At 52.0% G+C, this 22,875-nt stretch overlaps 2 protein-coding genes across 2 annotated transcripts; one reads left to right on the forward strand and one right to left on the reverse strand.

Annotated features, from left to right (window-relative positions):
- Positions 1 to 34: 34 nt before the first annotated feature.
- On the forward strand, positions 35 to 2,743 carry APLN (apelin). The gene is made up of 2 exons (XM_010715059.3): positions 35 to 526; positions 612 to 2,743. Exon 1 carries the CDS (start codon positions 279 to 281, stop codon positions 519 to 521), a length of 243 nt encoding a protein of 80 aa, XP_010713361.1. The 5' UTR covers positions 35 to 278; the 3' UTR covers positions 522 to 526; positions 612 to 2,743.
- A 320-nt stretch (positions 2,744 to 3,063) lies between these two features.
- Positions 3,064 to 22,875, reverse strand: OCRL (OCRL inositol polyphosphate-5-phosphatase; the record flags this gene model as incomplete). Its single annotated transcript, XM_010715150.3, has 23 exons — positions 3,064 to 4,343; positions 4,441 to 4,552; positions 5,251 to 5,378; positions 5,837 to 5,921; positions 6,150 to 6,269; positions 8,151 to 8,174; positions 11,533 to 11,768; positions 11,968 to 12,133; positions 12,411 to 12,521; positions 13,046 to 13,181; positions 14,125 to 14,234; positions 15,329 to 15,440; positions 16,843 to 17,030; positions 17,184 to 17,300; positions 18,790 to 18,904; positions 19,341 to 19,442; positions 20,002 to 20,163; positions 20,252 to 20,372; positions 20,746 to 20,841; positions 20,918 to 21,025; positions 21,666 to 21,704; positions 22,504 to 22,583; positions 22,778 to 22,875. Coding segments are annotated over 23 exons (2,691 nt in total), but the record flags the coding sequence as incomplete, so codon positions are not given.

The raw sequence follows: 22,875 nt of genomic DNA on the forward strand, positions 1-22,875 counted from the left end.
GAGCCGCCTGTGCCACCGGGTGCCGGGGGGCGGCCGTGCCGTCGCTGGTGCCATCCACGTGCTGGTGGTACCGGAGCATCTCCGCCGTCAGCCCGAGCTGTGTGCCGCGGGTTGCTCCGGAGCGGGCACCGGGGGCTGGGATCGAAGCCTGAGTCGGGGCTTTGCCGTGCCCTTTGGTGACGGCGGTGGCACCGTGCAGGTGACCCGGCCAATCTGGCTGCAGGAAGCGCTCTCTGGGCGCGTGGCTCCTGCCGGGGGGATAATTGAGGAAACGGGAGATGCTGCCCAGCTCCTGGAGCATCCCCACCCCACGTGTGGGCAGGGCATCCGCTCACGCTGTTCTGCCATCCCCAGGGCCGCTGGGAGCGGGGCCGGACGGGATGGGTCCCGAGGACGGCCTCATTCGAACGCTGGTGCGGCCGCGGGGTGCGCGGCGTGGGAACGTGCGGCGGCCGGGAGGGTGGAGGAGGCTCCGCCGTCCCCGGCCACGGCTGTCCCATAAGGGCCCCATGCCCTTCTGATGGAGGTGAGTGGCGTGGAGGGGACGCGAGGGGACGCGCGTGGCGGTGCCCACAGCTCTCTCATCCCAAAGGCCTTTGCTCTCATTGCAGGACCACCGCCAGCGCTCCAAGGATGCATCCCCACTGCCTGCTCTGCTCGTCCCTGAGTCGGCATCACCTCCCTGCAGCTGTCCTGGCGGCTCTGGCACCGTGTGCTCCCAGCGCCCCGTGCCCTGATCCCGGTGTGCCAGGTCCAGGGGCTCTGCATAAAGCACTTTGTCTGGCGGAGGAGCTCTCCGTGGGGCCCTGCCCCATCCCCTCCCGGAGGGGTCTATTTATTCCTGTGATGCTGACCCCGTGTGAGCTGCCCTGTGGGGTTCCCACCCCCTGGAGCTCTGCAGGAAGCACTGATGTACCCCAAAAGGGCCGCAGCGGTGCCGGGCCCTGCTGGTCACCGTGTCTGTCAAGTCTGTAAAGAATTGTTCTGTGTAAATACATCTTTATTATAAAGAGCTATGATGAAAATAAGCGCTTGCGGTGGTGGTGTGGTGGGAGACTGAACGAAGGGCTGGGGGACATTCTGCAGCCTGTGGGGCTGGGGTGCTCTGTGGCCTGAGTAGGGATGCATCCCATCATCGTCCCCATGGTGCTGATGATGGTATCGGTGCTGTGACAGCAGCCAGGCTGGGGGCTCATGCATCTCTTTAGCCAGAAGTGGTTTGTAACTCAGGGTGTGAGCACCACGATGCTGACGTTGCCGTGGTTACCAGCTACTGGGTGCAGCACCCGTGTCTGGCGTTGGGCTGCCTGGTCCTGGGCACCTCTGGTTGCTGCCGTCCTCTGGTGGCTGCTGGACACCCAGCCTGCCTCAGCCCTGCACCGCATGCTCTGGGTCCCTTTGTCCCCCCCTGTCTGCCGTCCCCGTTCCCAGAGTCTGTGCTCCTGGTGTCCTCCTCCCTGCCATCTCTATTCTTGGTGTCCCTATTCCTGGTGTCCCTGTCTCTGGTATCCACGTCCCTGGTGATCCTATTGCTCATGTCCCTGACAGCCCTGCCCTTGCCGTTCCAGTTCCCGGTGTCCCCATCGCCGTGGGTCCCGGCAGGCAAGCAGCTGCAGGCACCTCTCCCTGGTGTTCCTCCAGGCCCACGCAGGAGGGTGGCAGTTTAGGACTCAGCAAGCAGATCTTACACTTAATGGGAGCTGAGCTGCGCAAACAGACGGGACTACCCCAGAATCCCCCAAGCCAGGGCAGTGCAGTGCAGTGCGGGGCCCCTGAGGCCACCATCCCCTGCAGGAGGGGTGCTGGGCTGCCCTGGGAGAGTGAGGAGGGCACGGTGGTGGGGGTCCCGCAGGCAACACAGCACTGGAGGGGAGGGGGTTAACGGGGCCGTGGAGGAGCGGAAAGTCTGCAGCTGCGGGGCTGCAAGCAGGGGCCCGGGGGAAGCGGGGCTGGGCCCAGCTGGCCTCCATGAGCTCATCCTCGGGGACCGGGAGGGATGCACTCCCGGCCACGTGCCAGCGCGATCCCAACACGCCGCATGCCTGCGCCGCCCTGCAGAGACCCGGCTGGGTTCTTCCCCTCTGCAGGGTTTGAAGGCTGCCGTGCCGCTGGGTACCGCAGTCCGGGGGTGAGGATGCGGTGCCCCCACCCAGCGGCCTCAGGGCTGCCCTGGAAGGGGGAGGCCGGGGAGGTCTCCCCGGTTGGGCCGTGGCCAGCGGTGCTGGAGGAAAAGGCTCCTGGGCCAGGAGACCGAAGGAATCTCTGGCTTTTCCTGGCCTGGCTGGCTGCCCGCGGGCAGGTGGGGGCTGCCGGGCTGCACCACTCTCTCCGTGCTGTGTGCCGTGCCAGCTGCTCACCTGCTGCAGGAGGGCTGAGAGGGTGGGTGCACAGCCCCTGGCACCCGAGTGCCTGGGCGTCTGCGTGGGTCCTGTCAGCACAGTGACAACAGGGTGCCAGAGAGCCCAACGGGGACACGCGGATGCCACCAACCGTGCTGCTCCCACTGCACAGACATCACCGCTACGGGCACCGGTTGTATTCAATCCCCAAACACTTTGCAGGGCTCAGAGCTGCGTGCTGCCAGCTTCCAAGGAGCCGCACCGCCTCGAGGACACGCAGGCCAGGCCTCGTTCTGTCCCTGGGGATCCACGAGGCTTCGCGCCCTCTCCGGCATTTCCGCCGGCAGTGGCAGGAATGCGGCGGCCGTAGGAACAATGCGGCACCTTGCGCCGCTCCTCTCCGTGACGAGGTCAGGAGCAGCTGCCCGGGCACAGCCCTGCGCTCAAGGAGCAGGCAGGATGCAGATGGAGATGACACCGGCTGCAGTTTCCTGCGGCAGGATGGGGCCAGCTTTCTCCAGCTCTGCTCCAGATGCTGAGCCAGGAGCGCTGGGGGTTCGGTGCTGTGCGTAGCGCAGAGCTGCGCCCGCTCCCCATCACCTAATGTGGCATCGGGGCCGTCGCTGGGACCAGCGCTTGGGACAGCTCTGTGCCACGGGAGGCTGCAGCCTCTGTGATGTGATGGGCAGCAGGCTTGGTCTGAGCCCCAGCCTGGCCAAACCGCTGCTTGCACAACTGAGGTTTATTTGGAACAGAGAGATTTCCAATAAATTATGTAATTTAAAAATTAAACAAAAACAAAAACAAAACAAAACAAAAAAACTACAATAAGAGCCTCAAGGTCCTGGATCCTTGGCTGCAGGGGAACACAGGCAGTGGGATGTGGTTGGGTTGCGGGTCTCAGGCTGAACACAGGCACCCGCAGCTCCCAGCGCAGGCAGGGCTCAGCGTAGTGTTTGAGCAGAGTCAGGCCCCCCACTTGCAGCCCCCTTTCCAGCCCCTCAGCACCAGAGGCCCCCAGCTCCTTTCCTGCTACACTTGAGGCCCATTCTCACCCCTCACCCTCTCCCTGTCAGGACAGATAGGAAGGCACCCAACATTGCCTGCACTCCCAGAGCTGCTTCTTCAGGCAGGGCTGGGGTCCAGGAGCTGGATCCTGCTCCATGCCACGCTCCAGAGAAACCACGTGCAGCCCACAGTGCTGCTTGATGCAGGCTCCTCCACCAACCCACCAGCACCACTCGCTCAGAAGGAAGCCAGGGCACAAGGGAACGGAGAGGGGAGAGCAGGCAGTGCTCTGGTGCCAGAAACCCAGGGGCCAGAGCAGGGGCCAGGAATGACAAAGCCTTACCCCCAGACAGGGAAGCAGGAAAGAGGATACTGCACTAATGGAGGGAAGGGAGGAGGCCACGCGTCCAGATAACCCTCCTGGCACAGTCCTTTCATAGCACAGTGATGGTGTGTTGGGTTTAGTCTGCTGCATGGCTGCACATGCCCAACACCTGTAACAGCACAGAGCTCTCACCAGCACCGCAGGGACAACAGCACCAGCAGTCTCCACCCTTCCCTGCAACGACTCCAGGGGGTGACAAGGAGAGAGAAGCGTGGTGCAGGGAACTGGTGACACTAAGGAATGGCTGCTGGCAGCGTGCTCGGCTATCAGCAGATCCACCCAGATCCGGAGGAGAAAGCAGGAAGCTCCCGTCATGGATGGCAGTGCAATGAGTGCGCAGGTCCTCTGCAGCGTGGGGTACAGCAGCGGGAAGGAGAGCACAACGCTTCCCTTGCAACTGTAAACACGGCACTTGGAGTAGCTTAGAGCCTTCTGCCCTTCAGGAGCCACCAGTGACACGGGGCCCAGTTTGGCAAGAGGCAGGAGTCACTCCTCATCCCCGGCAAGCAAGAAACCATAGAGGAAGTTGATGGCACGCTGGCGGTCCTGCTGGGTCTGCTTGGTCATCAGATTGGGGGGAGGCCGCAGGAGGAGGCTGGTGAACAAGGTGGCTGCAGAGGCAAAGTTACAGATCGGGAATGGAGACCTGAGAGGTGCCAAGAAGGGGATGTGTTTCAGGGAGAAGGCAGAGAGATGACACGGCCTTACCGATCATGGTGGCACTGACATTGTTGTCTTCAGAGTATTTGAGCAGCTCTCGGAGGAATGAAATCAGGTACCGAAACACGCTGCGATGGCAGCGAGGCAGCTGAGAAATCACCTGCAAAGAAAACACAGACACAGTGCACACTGCTCCAGCCAGGCCGAGCTGTGGAACTCCGGACTGCAGGCAGGCAGCCTTCCCTTCTGTTGCACAACCAGTGAGCCACCAGCTGCAGCCCACGGCTGATGGCACCGCTTCAGCTCCTGCCTAACTCTCCCTCTAGGAGAACCACACCGCCAGGTAAAACCTGACACTGCCCTGAGGCTCCTTTCCTCTCGTCTTCTGCTCGGATCCAGCTGCGTGCAGCAGCACGAGGACCAGGATGAGAGGCTTCCTGAGGCAGCTCTGAAACATGCCTCATTTCTTCCTCTGCCTGAGGACATGCCTGGCTATGCTTGTTGCCCCAACAGCTGCTTCTAGGAGTTGCTCAGTCACAGTCCTTAGAGGAAGCACAGGAACTGTGGTGCTCTGCAGGTGCTTAAGCCCTTGAGACCAGGGAAGGTTGTTTCAATCCCTGGGGCTATTCCTCATGTGCTCAGGGTGACTCTGTGCACACTTGGGGTCTCTTTGCAAGCTCCCAGCTCCCTTGGGATGGCAGCGACAGCCTTCTGACAGGAGAGCACAGCCAGAGCACCCAGCTCACTGTACTCACCCCATGAACTGCCCCAGAGCAACCGTCCCAAAGCTCCACCATAAGGAACACAGCGAGCTCCAGCACCAAGCCAGAGCTCAGAGCAGCAGGGAAGTCTCCTCACCTGTCGGCAGAGCCGGCTGTCATGAGAACAGTCCAGGCACCTCTGATACAGCTCATAGCAGATCACCGGCTCCGGCAGAGCCTCCAGGAAGATGAGGAGTGCTTCAGCCACAGAGTGGTTGCTGCCCGCTGGGCAGAGGGAGTCAAGGGGCACACAGAGCAGATGGATCACCCCCCCGTCTCTCTGCCTTCCTGTCTGCTTAGCTGCTGCTTCCTCCCTGCAGGCTGCACCGGAGCCCTGCCTAACTAATTGCTCCCTAACACCACAGCCCTCCCTCTCTGCTCTCCCTCAACCACACAAAATGCTGTTACATGCACCCTGCTCTGCGTTTGCCCACCCCTGAAACCCTCTGTTCCAGCAGCCCCTTCTCCAGGCCACATTGCCCAGAACCCAACTGTCAGTACTGCTCTCAGCACGGCCTCACAGCAGATTCCCTGCAGCTGAACTAGCCAGAGGGCACCTCTGGGGTGCAGAGCAGAGCCAGATCTCCCTATGGGACCCTAGCACAAAAGCTCTCCCAGGGGAGATTTCACAGCAGAACCAAGATCCAGCAGGCTCCTGGGAATGCCATGCGCAGCAAGGATACGGATTGTCTCAGGGATACTGGTGTCCAGGCAGTCAATGATCTGCTGCAGCTCATCTTGCATGCCTGGAGTCTGAAACAGATCCTCCTGCCAAAGACAGTGGTGTCAGCACAAGGACGAGAAAAAGACACCTTCCTCATGGAAGCTGAGGCACACAGTGAGGGCAGGGTGAGAACTGGTACCCAGGCAACACCTCAAGCAGAGGGGAAAAGCTTTATAAACAGCAAACTGGAGCTGATCCGCAGGTGCCACCGATAAACCAAGTCACCAAGCTCTCAAAAGCTTCCCGCTGCAGGCAGAAGCCTTCTCCCTCACCTGGTGACAAGCATGCTTGTACAGGTGGTCCACCAAGAGCCAGATCTCCTTTGGCATCTGCAGCGGCATCTCACTTGCATCCTCACTGTTCAGGAAGCCGATCTGCAGCATAGACTTCTCCTGGTGGCAAAGAGCACACAAGGTTACAGGGAAACTCCAGTCTCTCCAGAAGGGTCTTGGCATAGAAAACCTGGAGAAGGAAAGCAGCAGCACCCACGACTCACCTGGTCCACCTCCTGCAGCACAGAGACATCAGAACCCTGCCCCACTCCCTCCCACCACCCCACAGAACCACCTGCTGGCCCGTCATGAACCAGCAGATGACAGTCCCCAAAGCCACCAGCTCTCAGAGGACAAGATGACCTGTCCAAGTCATCGCTCCCACCATCATCAGAGGATCACAGCACAACGAGTCCTGCTGGTGCATGAGCTTCCATGTTTTAGTTTAAGCCCAGCTGATCTCTGGATGTACCGTCAAGGACATGTCTTTACTGGCTCCTGCGTACTCTGATGACACGTGACTCTCAAGCAGCTTGGTTTTCTGAAGTTTGTTTCCTGATTTTCCTAAAGAGAGGTGCCTGCTGAACACAGGCTACACTGACACCACTCATGTTTTCCTGCTGTCCTCACGCGAGGCTGCTGAGGAGCTCAGCTGCTTACAAATCTCCATACACCGATCTTTAACAAGATTTTCTTGCTTCATTTTATTCTCACTTTAGGATTGCTTATGTTCCTGTGTGCTCACAAGGAAATACCACACTGCTCTCCCAAAGCACAATCAGCAAAACCACCCAGAAGAGACCAACGCAAGCAGGAACGCATCTGAAGGACACCAGCAGAGGAGCACCACAAGCCCAACATAAAGCACTTCATTTTTGCTCCTAGCTTCCATGACAACAGTGATCTCTGTCCCTGTGCAGTGCACACAATCACCCCACAGCCAGCTTGGGCTGGGTTTGCATTCCCCTGATTTGAGCCCCAACAACACAGGCACTAGCCACGTCTGACACACAGCACAGCACAGGTTTGCCCCGCACACCACTCAGTTTCACCCTGCTGGGTCATGGCTACACACCTACCTCACCCATCCAAGCACACACAGGGAAGCTTCAGAAGCAGTTAAGCAAGCAGATTACTCACTACTTCCTTCTAAGAGAAAAAAGGCAAGAGCTGTGGACCCTCCTCGAGAGCTAAAGGCTCTTCACCAAACAAGTCCCCACTGCGGGGCATCGTAGCGCTGGGGCCGAGCAGCAGAGCAGCAGAGCAGCACACGCTCTGCCAGGCTGCCTTCTGAGCGCCGCAGAGCCCTCCCCAGCTGCCGGAGCACAGGCAGAGGAGGCTTGGGCCGTCCTCGAGCATCGGCTGGGCACCGAGCGCCCTCTCCTGCCGTCTGCGAGGAACAGAAGGCATCGCCGCCTTCTCTCCGCGGGAAGTAAGATGCTCTGCGCAAGGATGCTCGCAGGAGGCACCCAAATCCTCCCTTCCCTGCTGCTAGGAAGGAGTGGCAGCCCAAGCGCTGCCGCTGGAGGAAGCGGAGGAACATCTGCCTCCTGCAGGAGGGCACGTCAAGATGGAAAGAGCAGAAGGCTGCAGGTGATTAGTTCAGCCCTTTCCCCACATCTGGTAGGGCTGCCGTGCTGAACCCATCTCGTACGCGTGCTTAGAGCTAACTCCCGTACGTGACAGCTCGCCAGCCTTTGCTGGAAGCAGTCACCACTGCTGCCTGGATCAGGAGGTGCTCTGGTTGGTCGGTTTTGCACATCGCACATTCGGTGAGGTTTAAGCAGCTCAGTCGGGCTGGCCCCATCTTGTCTGTGGGGTCACTTTGTGCTCCCGTGTGCTCTCTTCTATTCTGGGCCCACAGCTATGCTAAGAGGCTTTGCTGGAAAAAGCACTCCCTCTGGACCCAGCTCCCCTCCCCTCTTCAGCAGAAAACCAACTCTCATTCTTTACAAACAAGTCATCAAGAAGCAGACTTTCCCAGCAATTTGATTGCGTTACCTTTTCTAAGAAGCTGTCTTCTCCCTGAGAGCAGTGGGAAAGAGAGGAAAAAGTATCATTAAGAGAGAGAACGTGATCTCAAATTAAGCAGACACATAGTAGGCATTATGAGAACCCACCGAACACCAGCTCCTTCACACGTTTTGCTGACACGGCCAAAGCTAAACCTACAGTGGGAGATTTGCCTGCCAGTTAGCAGAAATCCTGCTCACATGATGCACAGCTTCACCAGGATTTCTGCGAACTCCTCAAAGCAGCCTTGCAGCAGCGCTGCTCACTGCTGAGCCACAGGCAGATGAGAAATCTCTGCCAGGAAGAAGTTCCCTTTTTTGAATCTGCCCTGTTGGAAATAGATGTCCCTGTATTATTTCAGCCATCCTCTCCTGTGACCAGGCCAGAGAGAAAACGTACCCCAGGCTAAATCTGTATTTCTGAGTGCGTGGCAGCTGTGGAGCTCGCAGGCCCCCTAAGCAGCTTTGTGTATAGTCAGGGAAACGAGCGTTTGTGCTCAAAACCCCAGGCTGCTCGTCTGTCTCAGCCTAATAGCATTAGCACACTGCACTGAGGAGCATGCCAAAGCCCCTCCAGGCTGCATGTCCAATCCCTCAGCCAACGCTGAAGCAGGGTCTGCTCAACAGTGCCATGCTGGTTGGCTCCTTAAGACACTGTTTAGCGAAGAGCATGAGAGGAAGCAAGCTGAATTTTGGCAGATCAACCTCTCAGGTTATGAGCAAGCAAACAATTCAAGGGCTGAGCTAGACACAAAGCTACAGCAGCCAAGGTGCAGGACTGGTGGGAGCAGCCCCTTTGCTCCCCTGTCACTTGTGCTGTGCCCGCTTCCTTTGGAGGCTCGCTGTGTCCTAACACAACGAGGATAGATCAGCCCCCTGCAGAGAGCAGTTTGCTCCAAAAATGAAATAGCACAGGTTCTTCTTCCAAGGCACAGGGGGAGTGACTGCAGTCACAGGTTCAGGACAGCAGAGAGCCACACTGCACAGAAGCACGGCCAGTTTGGTAAGTGGGTGAGTCATGGCAACAGCCTCACTGCCACCTCCCCGCCTGCCCATCCTGCTCCTTGCCTCTCTTCCTGGGGCATTCAGCACAATTGGCTCCATGAGACTAACACACACCTGAGGAAGACTTTTCAAGAGGCTTCTTAAAGCCTACAGTAGGACCCCAAGAAAGAAAAAAACAAGATGAAGAGAGGTCAAGTGGCAGCAGCTTCTCCTGAGAAAACCAGGAGAATCATTTCCAAGCACTCCCACCTACACTTTGCTACCCTGCACCAGACTGCCTCTCACACCCTCATTGAGCTGCACACTCCAAATCTCCCAAATTCCAAAACAGTTTCGCCAGGCCAAGAAAAATGCTTGATGCAGTGAAGCCCTTGCACCGTGTAAGTGCAAGAGAGAGAATGCTTAATATACAAAGACACTGCCTTCTTTGCACAGTCTGAACATTTGCTAAATACGTGTAACTGGACTAGAACACCTCTGGGCTGTGCAGTGGTTAACACCCTCACTGTTCTCCCTTGTAGAAAGTGCTCGTCTTTTCCTGTCTCCAGGAATTTCTCAACTCACAGGTATGATCAAAGACAACAGGCCTGAAATAGCTCTAACGTGACACCAGCTTTATAATCTAAGTGACTAAACTTGGCTTTGGGCTGTGACACATTTTATTCCTTCAGTCTGCTTTATAAGTTCCAGCTGAAGTACTGCAGTCAAAGTGACCTCACTGACTGGAGAGACTGCTGCTCTCCTGCAGATATGGGGACAGAGTGCTTTCATGTTTTACTCTTCTCTGATTGTTTTGCTTCCTGTATTTCTCTACGTTTCACTGAATAACACGAGAAGGAAATCTAGAGGTAATGGAAGCTGAACAGTTACTCAGACAGAAAAACAATAGTGTGTATCCAAGAGGACAGAAAAGCCAGGCCTGATTCCTATCCATCAAGCAAGAAGTCAGCACTGAGCACTGAGAAGCTGAGGAAGTCACCAAGATTGACAAAATGCTCCAGACCGAGTCTGACACAGTTCTAAAACAAGAAGGATGATTAACAGCTGAATCCTGAAAAGCCTGAGGAGCTTGAGGCCTGGATCAGTTGCTAAAATTGAGGAGGCAAAAAACCTATCAACCTGTATCTTGCCACCTGGATTCTTCTTAGCCTAATCTTGTGATTACAAAAAACATAATTCTAGCATAACAAGTGGTCTTTCTGCATGTTGGGCCAATGAGAAAAGTGGATGTTTACTAGAAAGGGAGGGAACTGGAACAGTCAGCAAGGGTGGGGCAGCTACTAAAGGGAAGAGAAAGGAGCTTTAGCCAGCAGGGGTGGAAGCTGTCAGATCTACAGATGTGAGTAAGCAGCAGCTCATCAGACAAAGAAATGAATGGAAGGACAAGACTGTAAAGTATGAGAAGAGAGGACAGCTGTAACACATCAGAGAGACTGAAAGAAGTGGCCTAACTGTTCACGTGAACAGAATATAAATGGCCTTTCTGGCTGAACAGCAATGGGTAAGCGGACTAAAACTCAGCAACTGTTAAACTGCATTGAAGCAAGGCCAGGAAAGGCCATAAGGAAACAGGAATGAAAGCAGGCTGAAAACAAGAATTAATGCCCCCAAAACAGGATGTAAACCCAGAAACAGCCACAAGGTACCAAAAAGGCAAAAGATGATGAGGGCACACACGACACCTTGTAGACATAAAAGTGGTTTCAGAAGTATGTAGATTAACATAGCAGGGACTGGTGAAATTTGGGGAGATTAAGGGTTATCTCTGCACTGCAGAAGAGCTTGCTCACAGTGATTAGCATGACAGGAAGTGACTGGAGAGGTTGCAGGACTGGCCACTTGCTGAGCTGTAGCCATCAGCATACTGAACAGCACCAAGTTCCTTCCTTCGGTCCCATTCCTGCCTGTTCCTTTCCGTAAGCAATGCAAATACCACAGCTGCCCATAAGGAAATGGATCTGTAGCCCTCTCTGTGCCATCTCAGAAGAGAGTATTTCAGTCATACTGCTTATGGCACATCAGTGCCACTCAATCTGAGCATGCCAGCACCGACAGGCAGCAATGCACACACAAGGAGATGGGATCATTGTTCTGTCTCAACACCATGCAGCATTTAGGGTCTAGTCAAAGAAACTGCAGATAAAGTACAGGCGACCAAAAGCCATTGGTGGCGGAAGGAGATCACAAAAAACAATCTCACACTCTGGAAGAAGTAAATCAGCTTAGAGCCAGCACAGCTGAGCAAAGCAGAAGGCATTACTCCTGCTTTTAGAAGGGAATGTGTTCTCTCCCTGCTAAGAGAACCACAGGGTAAACACGACATGCCCACTGACAGCAGCCTGCGCTCCAGGAATAATGCTGCTTACCAGGTCAATGAGTTTGGTGACTGGAACTTCCCGGATGGGTTGTCTCATTCGGCACAGGGCCTCTAGAGAGGTGCCAAAGCAGCTGGGCAGGTAGCTCCCACTGATGGTGAGGAAATAGTCCTTCCCTCTGTCCAAGTGAAGGACGAGAATATCCTCAATTTTATCCTCGCCTGAGTTCAGCAGGGTTACGGAGTCCTTACTGACATACACGTCCAAGGAGATGTCCACACTCTCATCTGCAACAAGCAGCAGCTCTCATCAACAGAGACACACTCCTCACAGTGACAAGGACACATAGCAGGGACAATGGCCACAAAACAGAGCAGACCAACAAGGATGATGGTGGGAAGGGTGAGACCCAGGAAAGAGGGGAAGGACTGATCAGAGATGGGGTGGCAATCTGCACCAACATGCCACAACAGCAGCAAAACTCACTTGGCTCCAGGTAACCTCCACAAGGCTCAGCTCGAAGCCAGGGCTTACAGTACTGCTTGTCACTGAGCTTTGGGATGAAGGAGAAGTGACAGGGAACCTGTCCATTGTTGGTTATCTGGAACTTCTGCTTCTGCAGCTGCCGGAACTTCACGTTCTCAAAGTGAAACTGCAATGAGAGCAGAAAACACAGATCACGTCAATAGCAATGAGAGAACACACAGATAGCCACCCAGGCCTTCCATCATGGCAGCCTACGAGCCTACACAACGCCAAACTTCTAAGAGAAGATCTGTCAAGAAGAAAGGTAAGACGCTCCTTCTAATCTAACTTCTGATCACAAGCTCACAGACAAATTTCCTACAATTCAGTTTGGTGAATCAAATCTAGCACTTCTGAAGCTGATGTGTTTGGGAAGTGGGCAGTGATTTGGATTTCATCCTCACTTCTCTCCTGCTTAGCTCCAGCGAAGGAAGAAAGTCATTCTCCATTCTGTCCATCATGCGGACGATATCTTCAAACACCTTTCGATATCTCTGCTCATCCACAACCTTTACCTGTGGAAAAATCAGAAAATGCCCAGCTAAGCTTCTGATCAGCTTCACAGGAAGTGTTTTGGGAGTGTTTCTGGGCAACGGGTCACACTACTGGGAGATTGCTGGGGGTGATCTCTGTAGGACAGCAGTAACATCTTGCAGCATTACTCATCATTCTTCAGGCTACAGCCCAGAAGGTAAGCAGCATCATTAAAGCAGCCAGTAAGACTGCTCTCCTCCCTATTACATAACTACACCTGCTAGGGTAAAGGACAGCAAACACCTGCAGCACTTTGGTATAACAGTCCCAGCACTGCACACCTGGGCTACACAGCACACGAAGACCACAGCTGCTGTTTGCTCTGTAGAGGCTGGCAAGGCTGCCAAGTAGCAGCACACCTCCCAAGTGGACACACTTCGTTTTTTATTTTCTCTGTCCTCTTGTCACAGCGTTCACAGCTGTGCCTTGGCTACAAGACCTCCTCCTGAAGGAATGCAAGACAGCATTGACGTCCTGCTCTTCCACAGAAGAAAGAAGTTGTTACCCCAATGTGGAAAAGCGCGCTGACTGGCTTGTGGTCACTGGTCTTCAGGTCCATATGACTGCGATAGTGGAGCTGGTTGATGTTCCCACCCCTCCAGAGGATTCTGTCACACCACGCTGGCACACGACACTTTCCACTACAAGGAAACGCAGGTTAACAAGGGAATCCAACAGTTCTAATCAACATCCAAGCTGTTCCTCTTCCTGGCCAGGCAGCTCCCCCCACCCCTACCACCAATGAGCACATCAGCAGTGATGGAATGAACTCCCACACTTCCCTCAGCTGGGATGTTATGGGATTTCTGCTGTCTTCCCCTTCTCTCTACGGTAGCTAAAATCCGTTCCAGCACCAGGAAACTATGACCACAAACAGCACTGTTTCCACAGTCTGAGTCCCCGTGCAGCAGGACCCAAACTGCACTAGTTTCTTCTGCTGCCCTTCTGCACGTTATAGCTTGATCCATCACCCACCGTTTCCATTAGGAAAAGCCTACTCAGCTATCACTTTACGTTACAAAGTCTGAATCCTGGGTTTTCCCTCTCCAGATTAACTGCAGCGCTGATTCATAAACACAGGCAGAGTAAAATCTGATTGGTGTGTGGTTGGGAACACCTTCTTGAGAGTTTCTCAATTTACAGCAAGTTTCCGCAGCAGATACACAAACGTTCATGGGAGGCACGAAGCAGACAGCAACAGAAGGAACCCTGCTGCTATCCCAAGGTAGCCATCCCTGGGGGTGTGTGCAAGTCAGGGGACAGCATGACTCACGGAGAGCATTTCTTCCTCTCCAACTCCTTTTATGCTGTTTGTCTCCGGTAGCAATAAAAACCCTTCCAGTGCAGAGGCATCTGCGAGTTCAGTTTACCTCCCTTCATGTATTGGAATCACAATAACTGAGGTTTAAGGCACACGTCTGCTCAGTGTGCACAGGATGTGCCTATTCAAAGTAGTAGGGAAAACAAAGGAGTACAAACTTGCCCGTGCCCTCCAGCCACCACCGCAACACTGAGAGGCATTTCTACCTTTCAGAAGCAGGAAATCACCTTTTGCAAGAAAATGTCAGTTAGCAACAAATTTACCTGGAATCCCAGCGATCTGTTTTAGAGTCATATTTATATGTAGGGATGAATTTGATCTCTCCCTCGATGAAATCTGCAAATGCTTTCTTATGAATACGTTGGATATTCAGCTAGAAGCAGAAAAAAAAAATCATTTTTCAAAAATCAAACCAAAACAAAAAGCCAGATAAACAAAAACAAACCCAAAAGCAAACCACCCCAAACACCCCACCCTTCCCAGCAGAGAGTCAGAGAACAGACCTGCAGACAGAGCAACTGCAACTTGTGACCACAGGATTTACCAGACGTCCCCAAAACTGCCTCTCAGATATCACACCTTTAACAAAGGTCAAAACTCAACACACCAGTGGGATGTTTTCCAAACAGACTGAACACAAGCAGGCACAGTGCTGCTCACCATACCACACAGAGAAATACTAATTGTTCCACTCGTGCTAAATGCCCTCATCAGTTTTCAGGCTTAAGCATCATCATCATTAATATTTCACTGTCAGTTGTTTAACAAAAGCATCCAGAATTGTGCTCAGATGACAACCCGACACTGCTTCCCTCTCCTCGTTTACTCTGCTGCAAAGCTTCCTAGATTTTGTTCTCACAAGAAATCCAAGCTGCAGTTGTTCCCTGCCTGAAGCTCTGTAGTACAGCACAAATGAGCTACAGAACAGAAACAATCAGATTTCCTGTTGAACTGTGTGTCAGAGATGCCATTATATTTGTTCACATTTCACAGGTAGAACCCTTCATCTTAAAGACACACCTGGTGCTGTCTTGCATTCCAGCATGCTGCAGAGAAGCACTAAGTGAGGAAGACCACAGCACAGAATTTAGGTCAAACTGTCTGAGCAGCCAAGTCATGGTCTCTAAATCAATACCTTTTCCAGGACACTTGACTGCAGCAGCTGTTGTTGCTGTTACAAATTCCTGTGTTCCAGCTTACAGCATGTCCTTACAAGAAAAATCTTCCAGCGAGACTCGAAGACACTTCCATAGCAATTGTCTGAGTCACAGCTAAGGCCAGCATTGCCTACAAGTTTGGTTTAGGGGGCTGATGTCACCAAGGCACTCAGAGCTCTGTCTATGTTCTAGCATCACTGCCTATAGGCACTCACTGCAGAGAGCCTGCCAGCTCCTCCCAGGCACAGCACAGCGTGAGCCAAGATGACTTCACACAAGTATGGAGCAAACAAAGGTGGAGTTCACTGACCTGGTCGTACATCAACAACTTCTGAAGTTCGTTCTTACTGATAAGGCTTTTCACTTCATTGGCATCAGGGATACAAAGCCTGTAGTTCAAGTCTCCCAGCCAGATGACAACACTGAAAACAAACACGGAAAAGAAGAGGCAGCAGTCAGTATCGTAAACCACACAGGGAAGAAGGGGTGAGTGGGAGAATTGGCTGCTGGTGATTGACACCAAAACACACAGGGGACAACAGAGACCCGAAAGACTGAGTTTGACAGTAGAAATTTCTAGAGGCATCTGTCCCACCCCTCCTGTTGGTCCTTTACAGCATCTCCTTTGGAACCCCACATGAGACTGAAGGCTCAGTTTAATGAGAAATATTAGAGTTTGCCTCGGGCTGAAAATAACCTTGAGACCACCACCAAATCTTAAATCTTAAACCCACGTGTCCCACCAAGGCTTCAAATCCTCCCGAGCTACACGAAGTCCACCTGGTACTCAGACTCCTGCATACAGAAGGTGACAACTACAGAACTCCCTCCTGCTCGTGGACCAGTTACACAGGCTTACATGCACGTATCTGCATGCTTGCAGCCTGTGTCATACCATGGTTTTACCAGTTTGTTTCCCACTGCCTTTCTTTCAGATCAGAACACTCCCTTATCACTTACCCAGCACAGACTGACTGATGCAGCATTTGCAAAATGCACGGGTATGCTCCCTTTTCTGATCTCTGGAATGTTTCTGTCTTACCTACCAGCCCTATCTCAAGTACCTGTTCTTATTCTGCTCCTCTCTGGGTTTCCAAACAGACCTACATCCTGCTGATATTCTCTCTTTAGCCCATAAAGGTTTCATTCAAGGATTAAAATCTAACGCTTCCTTTAGTATCAAAGCTCTTCCTGTCTATAACCAAACCTCAACTTTTCCATTAGAGAATTACCAAGGACAATCTAACACTTGACATTTTTAATGGCTTAATAATTAACTACAGAACTATCATTAGTTTCTAGTAGGTTTATGAAAGGTTAATTTATATCTTTGTTGTACACGTGATGGGGTTTGGTTTGCATTATACAGCACCACTGCCACTCCATAACAAAAAAAAATAAAAAATCAAGTATTGCCTGTATGCCACCTCACTGTAAACACTCATTAAACACAAAAAGTCTAAAAAGCACAAACTTCCTGCTATCCCTTTTCTTCCCATATTCATACTCCATTTACTACCACAATACAACCCACCACATTTTCAAGCCCTGTAATGCTCAGCCACTGACTCAGAAATGCTGTTTGCTTGAAATGAGAACGTTATACGTGAGGAAAATGCCATTACAGGCAGAGTGCCCGAGTGACTGCAGAGAAAGGGGACCTGGCAGCTTGGCTGCAGGTGCTACAGTGCACCAGGTGCCTTGGCATTTTTAGTTACACTGTTAATTAAGCCAAAAAACAGAGCAAAACCTCTTGTTGCTGTGATTTTGGCTTGATCTCTATTATTTAACACCGCTTCGAGAAGGGAAGACAGCAAAACTCACTCGTGTTTCATGATGTTGTACTGAGGTAGAGTACCATCAGGGGTTACAAAGCTCATCCGGGCACAGATATCCTTGTAGTCCTGATTCCGTCGCTCAAAGTCCTCCACGTGAGCAGCCAGGTGGGAATTGACAATGCAGAAGGTGGTGTTGTGGAACACGAAGCGCACCGCCACGCCGCCCTTGTTGCCCTGGGCAGGACAGGTATCAGAGGTTGTTAGAGGAGAACACACACACGAGGCATCAGGGAGAACACAGGGATGGCACGGAGGTGAGAACAGGACCAGACCGTGCCATTTCTTGCACGGATGCACAGAAGCAATAGACTGGCCTTGGTGACTCACCATCTTTCCGATGATTCCGGTGCCCACAGACTCTGTCACCACCTCCCTGATGTTGCTCAGCTGATCCTTCCTAGCAAACACAAGCAGCATCATCCCAACCAAACGGACCATTTGCACCTGCAAAAATAAAAGCAATCCTAAGTTTCCAGAAAGGCAGTGGTAACACGTGTCCAATTTGCCTGCTCTGCCCGACTTCTCTGTCCCTCTCAGTCCCTCATTATGTTTTGTACTCAATCCATGCTTGCAACAGCACCCAAAGGATACTCCTGTCCCAAAGTTAGCTTCTGGAAGACAATCTATCATCTCCCAACAGCCATCAGCAGTGCTAAGCTTACCACATTTCTCACTGTGGTGTTTCCCTACAAACACTGCTGTCTTGCAAGGTAACAGAAATGCGCAGCAGTTTTTTCTCTAATGCAAAGAGTCTCCTTCTGGAGCCAAGAAGTTCTTCTCAGCTGCAGAGCTGAACTCACAGGTGTTAACCCAGCGCTGATGTGCACACCCCAGCAGGGATCACGGGTCTGCTGATGATTCTCTGGGCACTCTGTGGCCCACAGTCTCCCTGAACCCTCCAAACAAGCCCTGGCTCATCACCTTGAAAGCCAGTGCTGAGGCCTTCAGCCTGAGCGCAGCCTGCATGCTCACTTGAGAGGCATTAAGATGTGCTGGGATTAAGCCTAGTGAAGGAAGAAGCTGAAACCACAGAAATAAATGGGAAGAGCCAGAAAACTCAGCACACTCCACATTTACACATCCACGCTGACATTTACATGCAACCACAAAGGCTTATCTATGGTTTCAGTAACTACCCTCTGCCTGCAGACATACCCTCCCCCTTTTTCAAGAGTGGAAGAAGTTTGCCTGCATTACTCATGTAACACAAAGGCAGAAGAACATCAGCCCCTTTGCAGTTCCCATCATGACCACAAACTTCAGTTCAGCGAGGTATTCCATTTTCCTGCTGTTACCTATAACCCATGGCTCTGAGCTCAACACAGAACAAGCAGCACAGGGGTGTGACAGCAAACACACGGGCCAACAAGGGAGGGGAAAGCAGCTCATGCAAAACAGTTTCCTACAGAGAGATGAGAAACAATGGCTTGTTTCAAAGCAAGCAGAGCGAAGAGCAGGTGCCACAACTGAAGCAATTCCGCCTCAAGGTAGCAGCCTCCAGAACATTTCTCCTCACAAATTATTCCATTCCTTCAGGGGGAAACTATTCATTTCATTTAACAGCTCAAGACACACCTTGTTTCTATACAATGGTGAGAAAGCAACACAAAGAAAGAACTTGAACCTGCTGCTATGGTTTTACTGAGCATATTAATTCCTTGAAATCTGCCTCTTATTTTATAGCTGTTTTCATCTCTAATCTACTAATTTCTGCTTCAAAGTGCAACACTCCCCTACAACAGCAGGACGAGTAGACTTTCCAGACTCAGTTCAGCATATCTGACACACAGACTGGTAGACACATGCCAAGCAACAGCCTTCATACCTCCAGTCTGCTTTGTGGGTCAAGTGAGAAAAGAGGAAACCCATTTCTGTGCTCTTTCCAGTAATTCCAACCCTCTGACAAACCCCCGTACCACCCAACAGAACTCACTTTCTTATACTTAGCCTGAGGGTGCAGGGACCTCTCCACAGCAGCCAGCCATTCCTGCTCCTTTGCAGAATCAAAGTAGAAAAAAGCCTCCGTGCTGAGGTCCAGCTCCTGGAATCTAAAACCAAGCCAACTTAGCAGAAGTGGAATGTGCTACAGATCACTCTCTTTCTACAGGAAGGTCCCACCTGAAACCTTCACGAATATCTTTCCTTGCTAGAAAACCTCATTCTCTCTTCCTAAAGCAGCAGCAGTGCTTCTGAGACCCTACTGCAATACAATCCAGGAAAACTCCTCTCTGCAAGAAGTATGACTTCTGATTGAGGACAGCCAGGGAGCTCTGCAGACACCTCAAGTAAAATCTCTTTTGCTACATCACAGTAAACTCTTGTTTAACTTGATACCCCACCTCAACAAATGGCAACTTTCCTTTAGACAAAGCTCAGCTTTGTGGAACCTCTGAGAACATGACAGGAGCTTCAGATAAACACAGTACACCAGTACCGAGCAGGAAACCTGGCACCATAAGTAAATACAAGGTAATTGCTCCTCACCCGATGCAGTAGAAGTCGGGAGGCTCGGTGTCACATGCCAGCCAGGGTTCCAAGCCACTGTCTGGAGACTGCCCGTTCACATTCCATGTTCCCACAAAAAATCTACAATACAAAAGCAAAGACAAAAGTAAGAAAACACAATAACCAGTGCACCAGCCCAGTATTTCCAGTGTACACAAAACAGCATCCAGGCTGGGAGAAGGGAACACATGAGCAATCCGTGCACAGGGTAATGCCAGCTATGGGGTAACTGAAAATATTCCTAAGCTTGGCTCATCTTCAGTGACACCAATTTTGCAGAATGCTACAAAAACAAAGACATTTCACTGGGGCCAGCAAACATCTGGCTCTGTTAAAATCATGTTGTGTGGGATGATGCTAAGGCTGTGCAGTGCTCCCTTTTTTCTCCTTCTGCCAATTGCTTCAGTCTTACTTGAAGGTCCGGAGATCTGACACTCATAAAGAAAATGATGCAAAAGGAGAAGCTGTATTGCAGACATTTCTTTTCTTTTCAGTCTGCACAAATCCCCATTTAGCCACCCAAGCTGGCAATGCATCAGCAGCTGTCAGATTTCAAACCTGGGCTGGATTGGAGCTCACAGAAGAGGTTACAGAGTCTTGTCACTCTCTCTGCAGGGTGTTGCCTAGTCACAGCTCTAACCTGAAGTTCTCAAGGTTGACATATTCCTTCTCTCTCTTTCCAAGCACGTGTTTGATGAGGCCTTCTCTTTGTCCTGACTGGTTGCTGGGTAAAAACATTTTGCGCATGGTGTCGGTTACTTTTGGCTGGTCTCTTGATGTCCCTTCTCTCTCTCGGTGAAACCTCAGAAGGAAGCAAGAGCAGAATTAAAACTGGTTCTGCTGTCGAGGAAGAGAAGGAGAAAAGGGAAGAGATTCACCATGCTACTTACTGCCTACTTGGAGGCACAGGAGGAGGTGGGGGTTCCCGGCGAGAGCCTGCTTGGTGGTTTTGCATGTTTCTTTTCTTCTCTAGGCTTAAAGCATTGAAGTCATCTTCAAACCCCAGAGCTCCTATAAAGAAAAAGCCAAGCACAATTCAATACAGCTCAGAACAAAATAAGGAAGGAACATAGCTCCTCGGGAATTGAAAGAGCAAGTGATAACAGCAGTATACCAGCTCTGATAACACAGAGAGTGAGTGACAGGGTCAAGACAAAACAGAACTTAACACATGCAAGCCAAGGCACTGAGAGGAGACAGCACTAAAGAAGAAATGAACAGTCCAGGGCAACAGAATCAGAGGATGAAGATGTTTTGTTTTGCATGGGATATGGTGAGCAAAGGAAATGGGTCAGAGGGCAGTGTGGAATGCAGCATCCTTGCCACCAAGGGCCCAGTTCTGCACACGCCACAGAGCATGCAAAGGTGACAGCCACTTCCATACCTGGAGAAGAGGCCTGCAATAGACTTGGGAGGTTTTTCTCCACCTGATGCCAGCTGTCTGAGTCCTTATGTCCAGGCAGAGAGTCCTTTAACTGAGCTGGAAACAGAACGAGCCCTGTCAGGTACTGCTGGTGGCCTGAGGGTTTCAGGATTACAGTGATAGCTCTGCTTACCTTCCTGTATGCTCTGCACCTCTGCAAGGAATCCCAAGCAATGCTCCTCATCAGGGATTTCAAAGAGCCTCTCAGCTGTCTTGTCACCTTGTATCCGGATCTTGCAGCCTGCTTCAGACATAAACACAAACTCACAGTCAAGTCTGCTTGACAGATGTTATACCCTCAGAGCCAGTAGAATTACTACATATCCTCTGAGCTCTACAATGGAAGGCAACATCCAGCTACTCTTTCTGATGGCAATTTAAACCTAACCGAGTTTCACAGCACTTCAGAGCTTATCCCCCTTGGGATAGCACCAGTCACATTTCCCTGTTTTCAGGAAAACTTTTCCCCACTGCTATCTCACAGAGAAGAGCTCTAAAAGTAGTAAGAAAGCACCGAAAGGGAAAGCAGAATGAGTGAGTAGGAAGAGTTGTCATATGCACAGTGTTAAAGGCAGATAGCAACCGGGGCTCAGGTCAAAGAAATGGAAGGGAAATGAGAATGGTTCTGAAGCCTTGAGGAGAGATTTAAGAAGTTAAAGTTTAACCAATTGCCAATACTCTTATTCGGGCGGTTAAGACCATCTTGTGACAACTAGATGCCTATAAAAGCCAGGAAACACTTGACAAAATACAACCCCAGCTCGGTCCAAGGATACTAGGTATGGAGGCAGGTGAAAGAAGCAGTCATCAGCACCCAAAACAGGGCACAGTTTCCTGGAAGGAGCTTAACACACGCAACTGTCCATAGTTATAAAACTTACTGTTTGTAGCTATATCAATCAGCAGAGTTTCTTCTGCCTCTGGAAGAGAAGAGAAAAAGCACTGAGACTTCACCTTGAACGCTGTGGGAAGCACACAGTCAAAAAAGCACATTGCCTGCTTCTAGCCACAGAAGTCCGAGGAAAGGAAGAAACATCTCTGCTACTAATAACAGCTTCAGCAGAAAGAATGGCACATCTGGACAGCTTGGACAATCAAAATGTCACAGAGGAGACTGCTAATATTCAGAGCTCTCACATATCTGGACAGGTTTTTGTGAAACACCAGTCTGGCAACGAACCCAAGAGCTTATCTTACACAGCAAAAATGATGGCCAGAACTACACCGAATTATACAGAAGGTTATAACCTAAACCAGGAGGAGATGCTGAACAAGCATTTCCCTCAAGGGCATCCACTGCTATTAAAGTTCTTCCTAGACAACACCTCGAGTTACTTCCCACTCCATGTGCAGCTGTTTGGAGCTGGCAGCTTATGGAGGTTTTGAACGGAACACCCAGGAATCAGAGCACAGCTCCCAGCTGCTGCCCGCACCAAAGGCAGAGCCTGGCAGGCAGTGAGGGGCACACACTGCTGACAGGGGCTGAGCAGGGGCTCTGTTCGACCCGAGCCCACCAGGTCCCTGCAGGCGTGCTGAGACAGGGCAGCCCCGCTCAGATGTGGAAGGCACAGGAGCCCATAAACCACAAGTTTTACTTCCAGGGGGAAGCACACAATCTACACAGAAGCTGAGGTCAAGAAAAACCACGAAATTCCGTTTTGCCAACGAATGGCAGTGGATTCTGGCTGCCACGAGAGAGCCCGCTGCAGGAGGCCGTACCTTGCACGCACTTAAAGCGGCCGTTGATGGGAATGTAATCCGGCTCCGAGTTTTCTCTCTCCTGGGAGTGGATAAGGAGCCTGTAGACAGAGCGAAGCCGCGTAAAATCGCGGGGCCGGCTCCTTCCCGGACACACGGCCGGGAGCAGCGCTGCCACCGCCCGAGGGACGCCGTCCTGCCCACAGGACAGGACAGGACAGGACAGACACCGCCAGACACCAGGACGGCTCGGCTCGCACACCCCAGTCCCGCCCCGCTGCCGCTCCGCACTCACCCGTATCGGCCGCCCCGCTGGGCCAAGCTCAGCGTGCACGGCTCCCGTCGCCCCGCCCGCACCTCAGCTCCGAGCAGCCCCCGCGCCGCCGCCTGCCC

This window comes from Meleagris gallopavo, chromosome 9 (assembly GCF_000146605.3).
Source record: "Meleagris gallopavo isolate NT-WF06-2002-E0010 breed Aviagen turkey brand Nicholas breeding stock chromosome 9, Turkey_5.1, whole genome shotgun sequence".
NCBI lineage: Eukaryota > Metazoa > Chordata > Aves > Galliformes > Phasianidae > Meleagris > Meleagris gallopavo.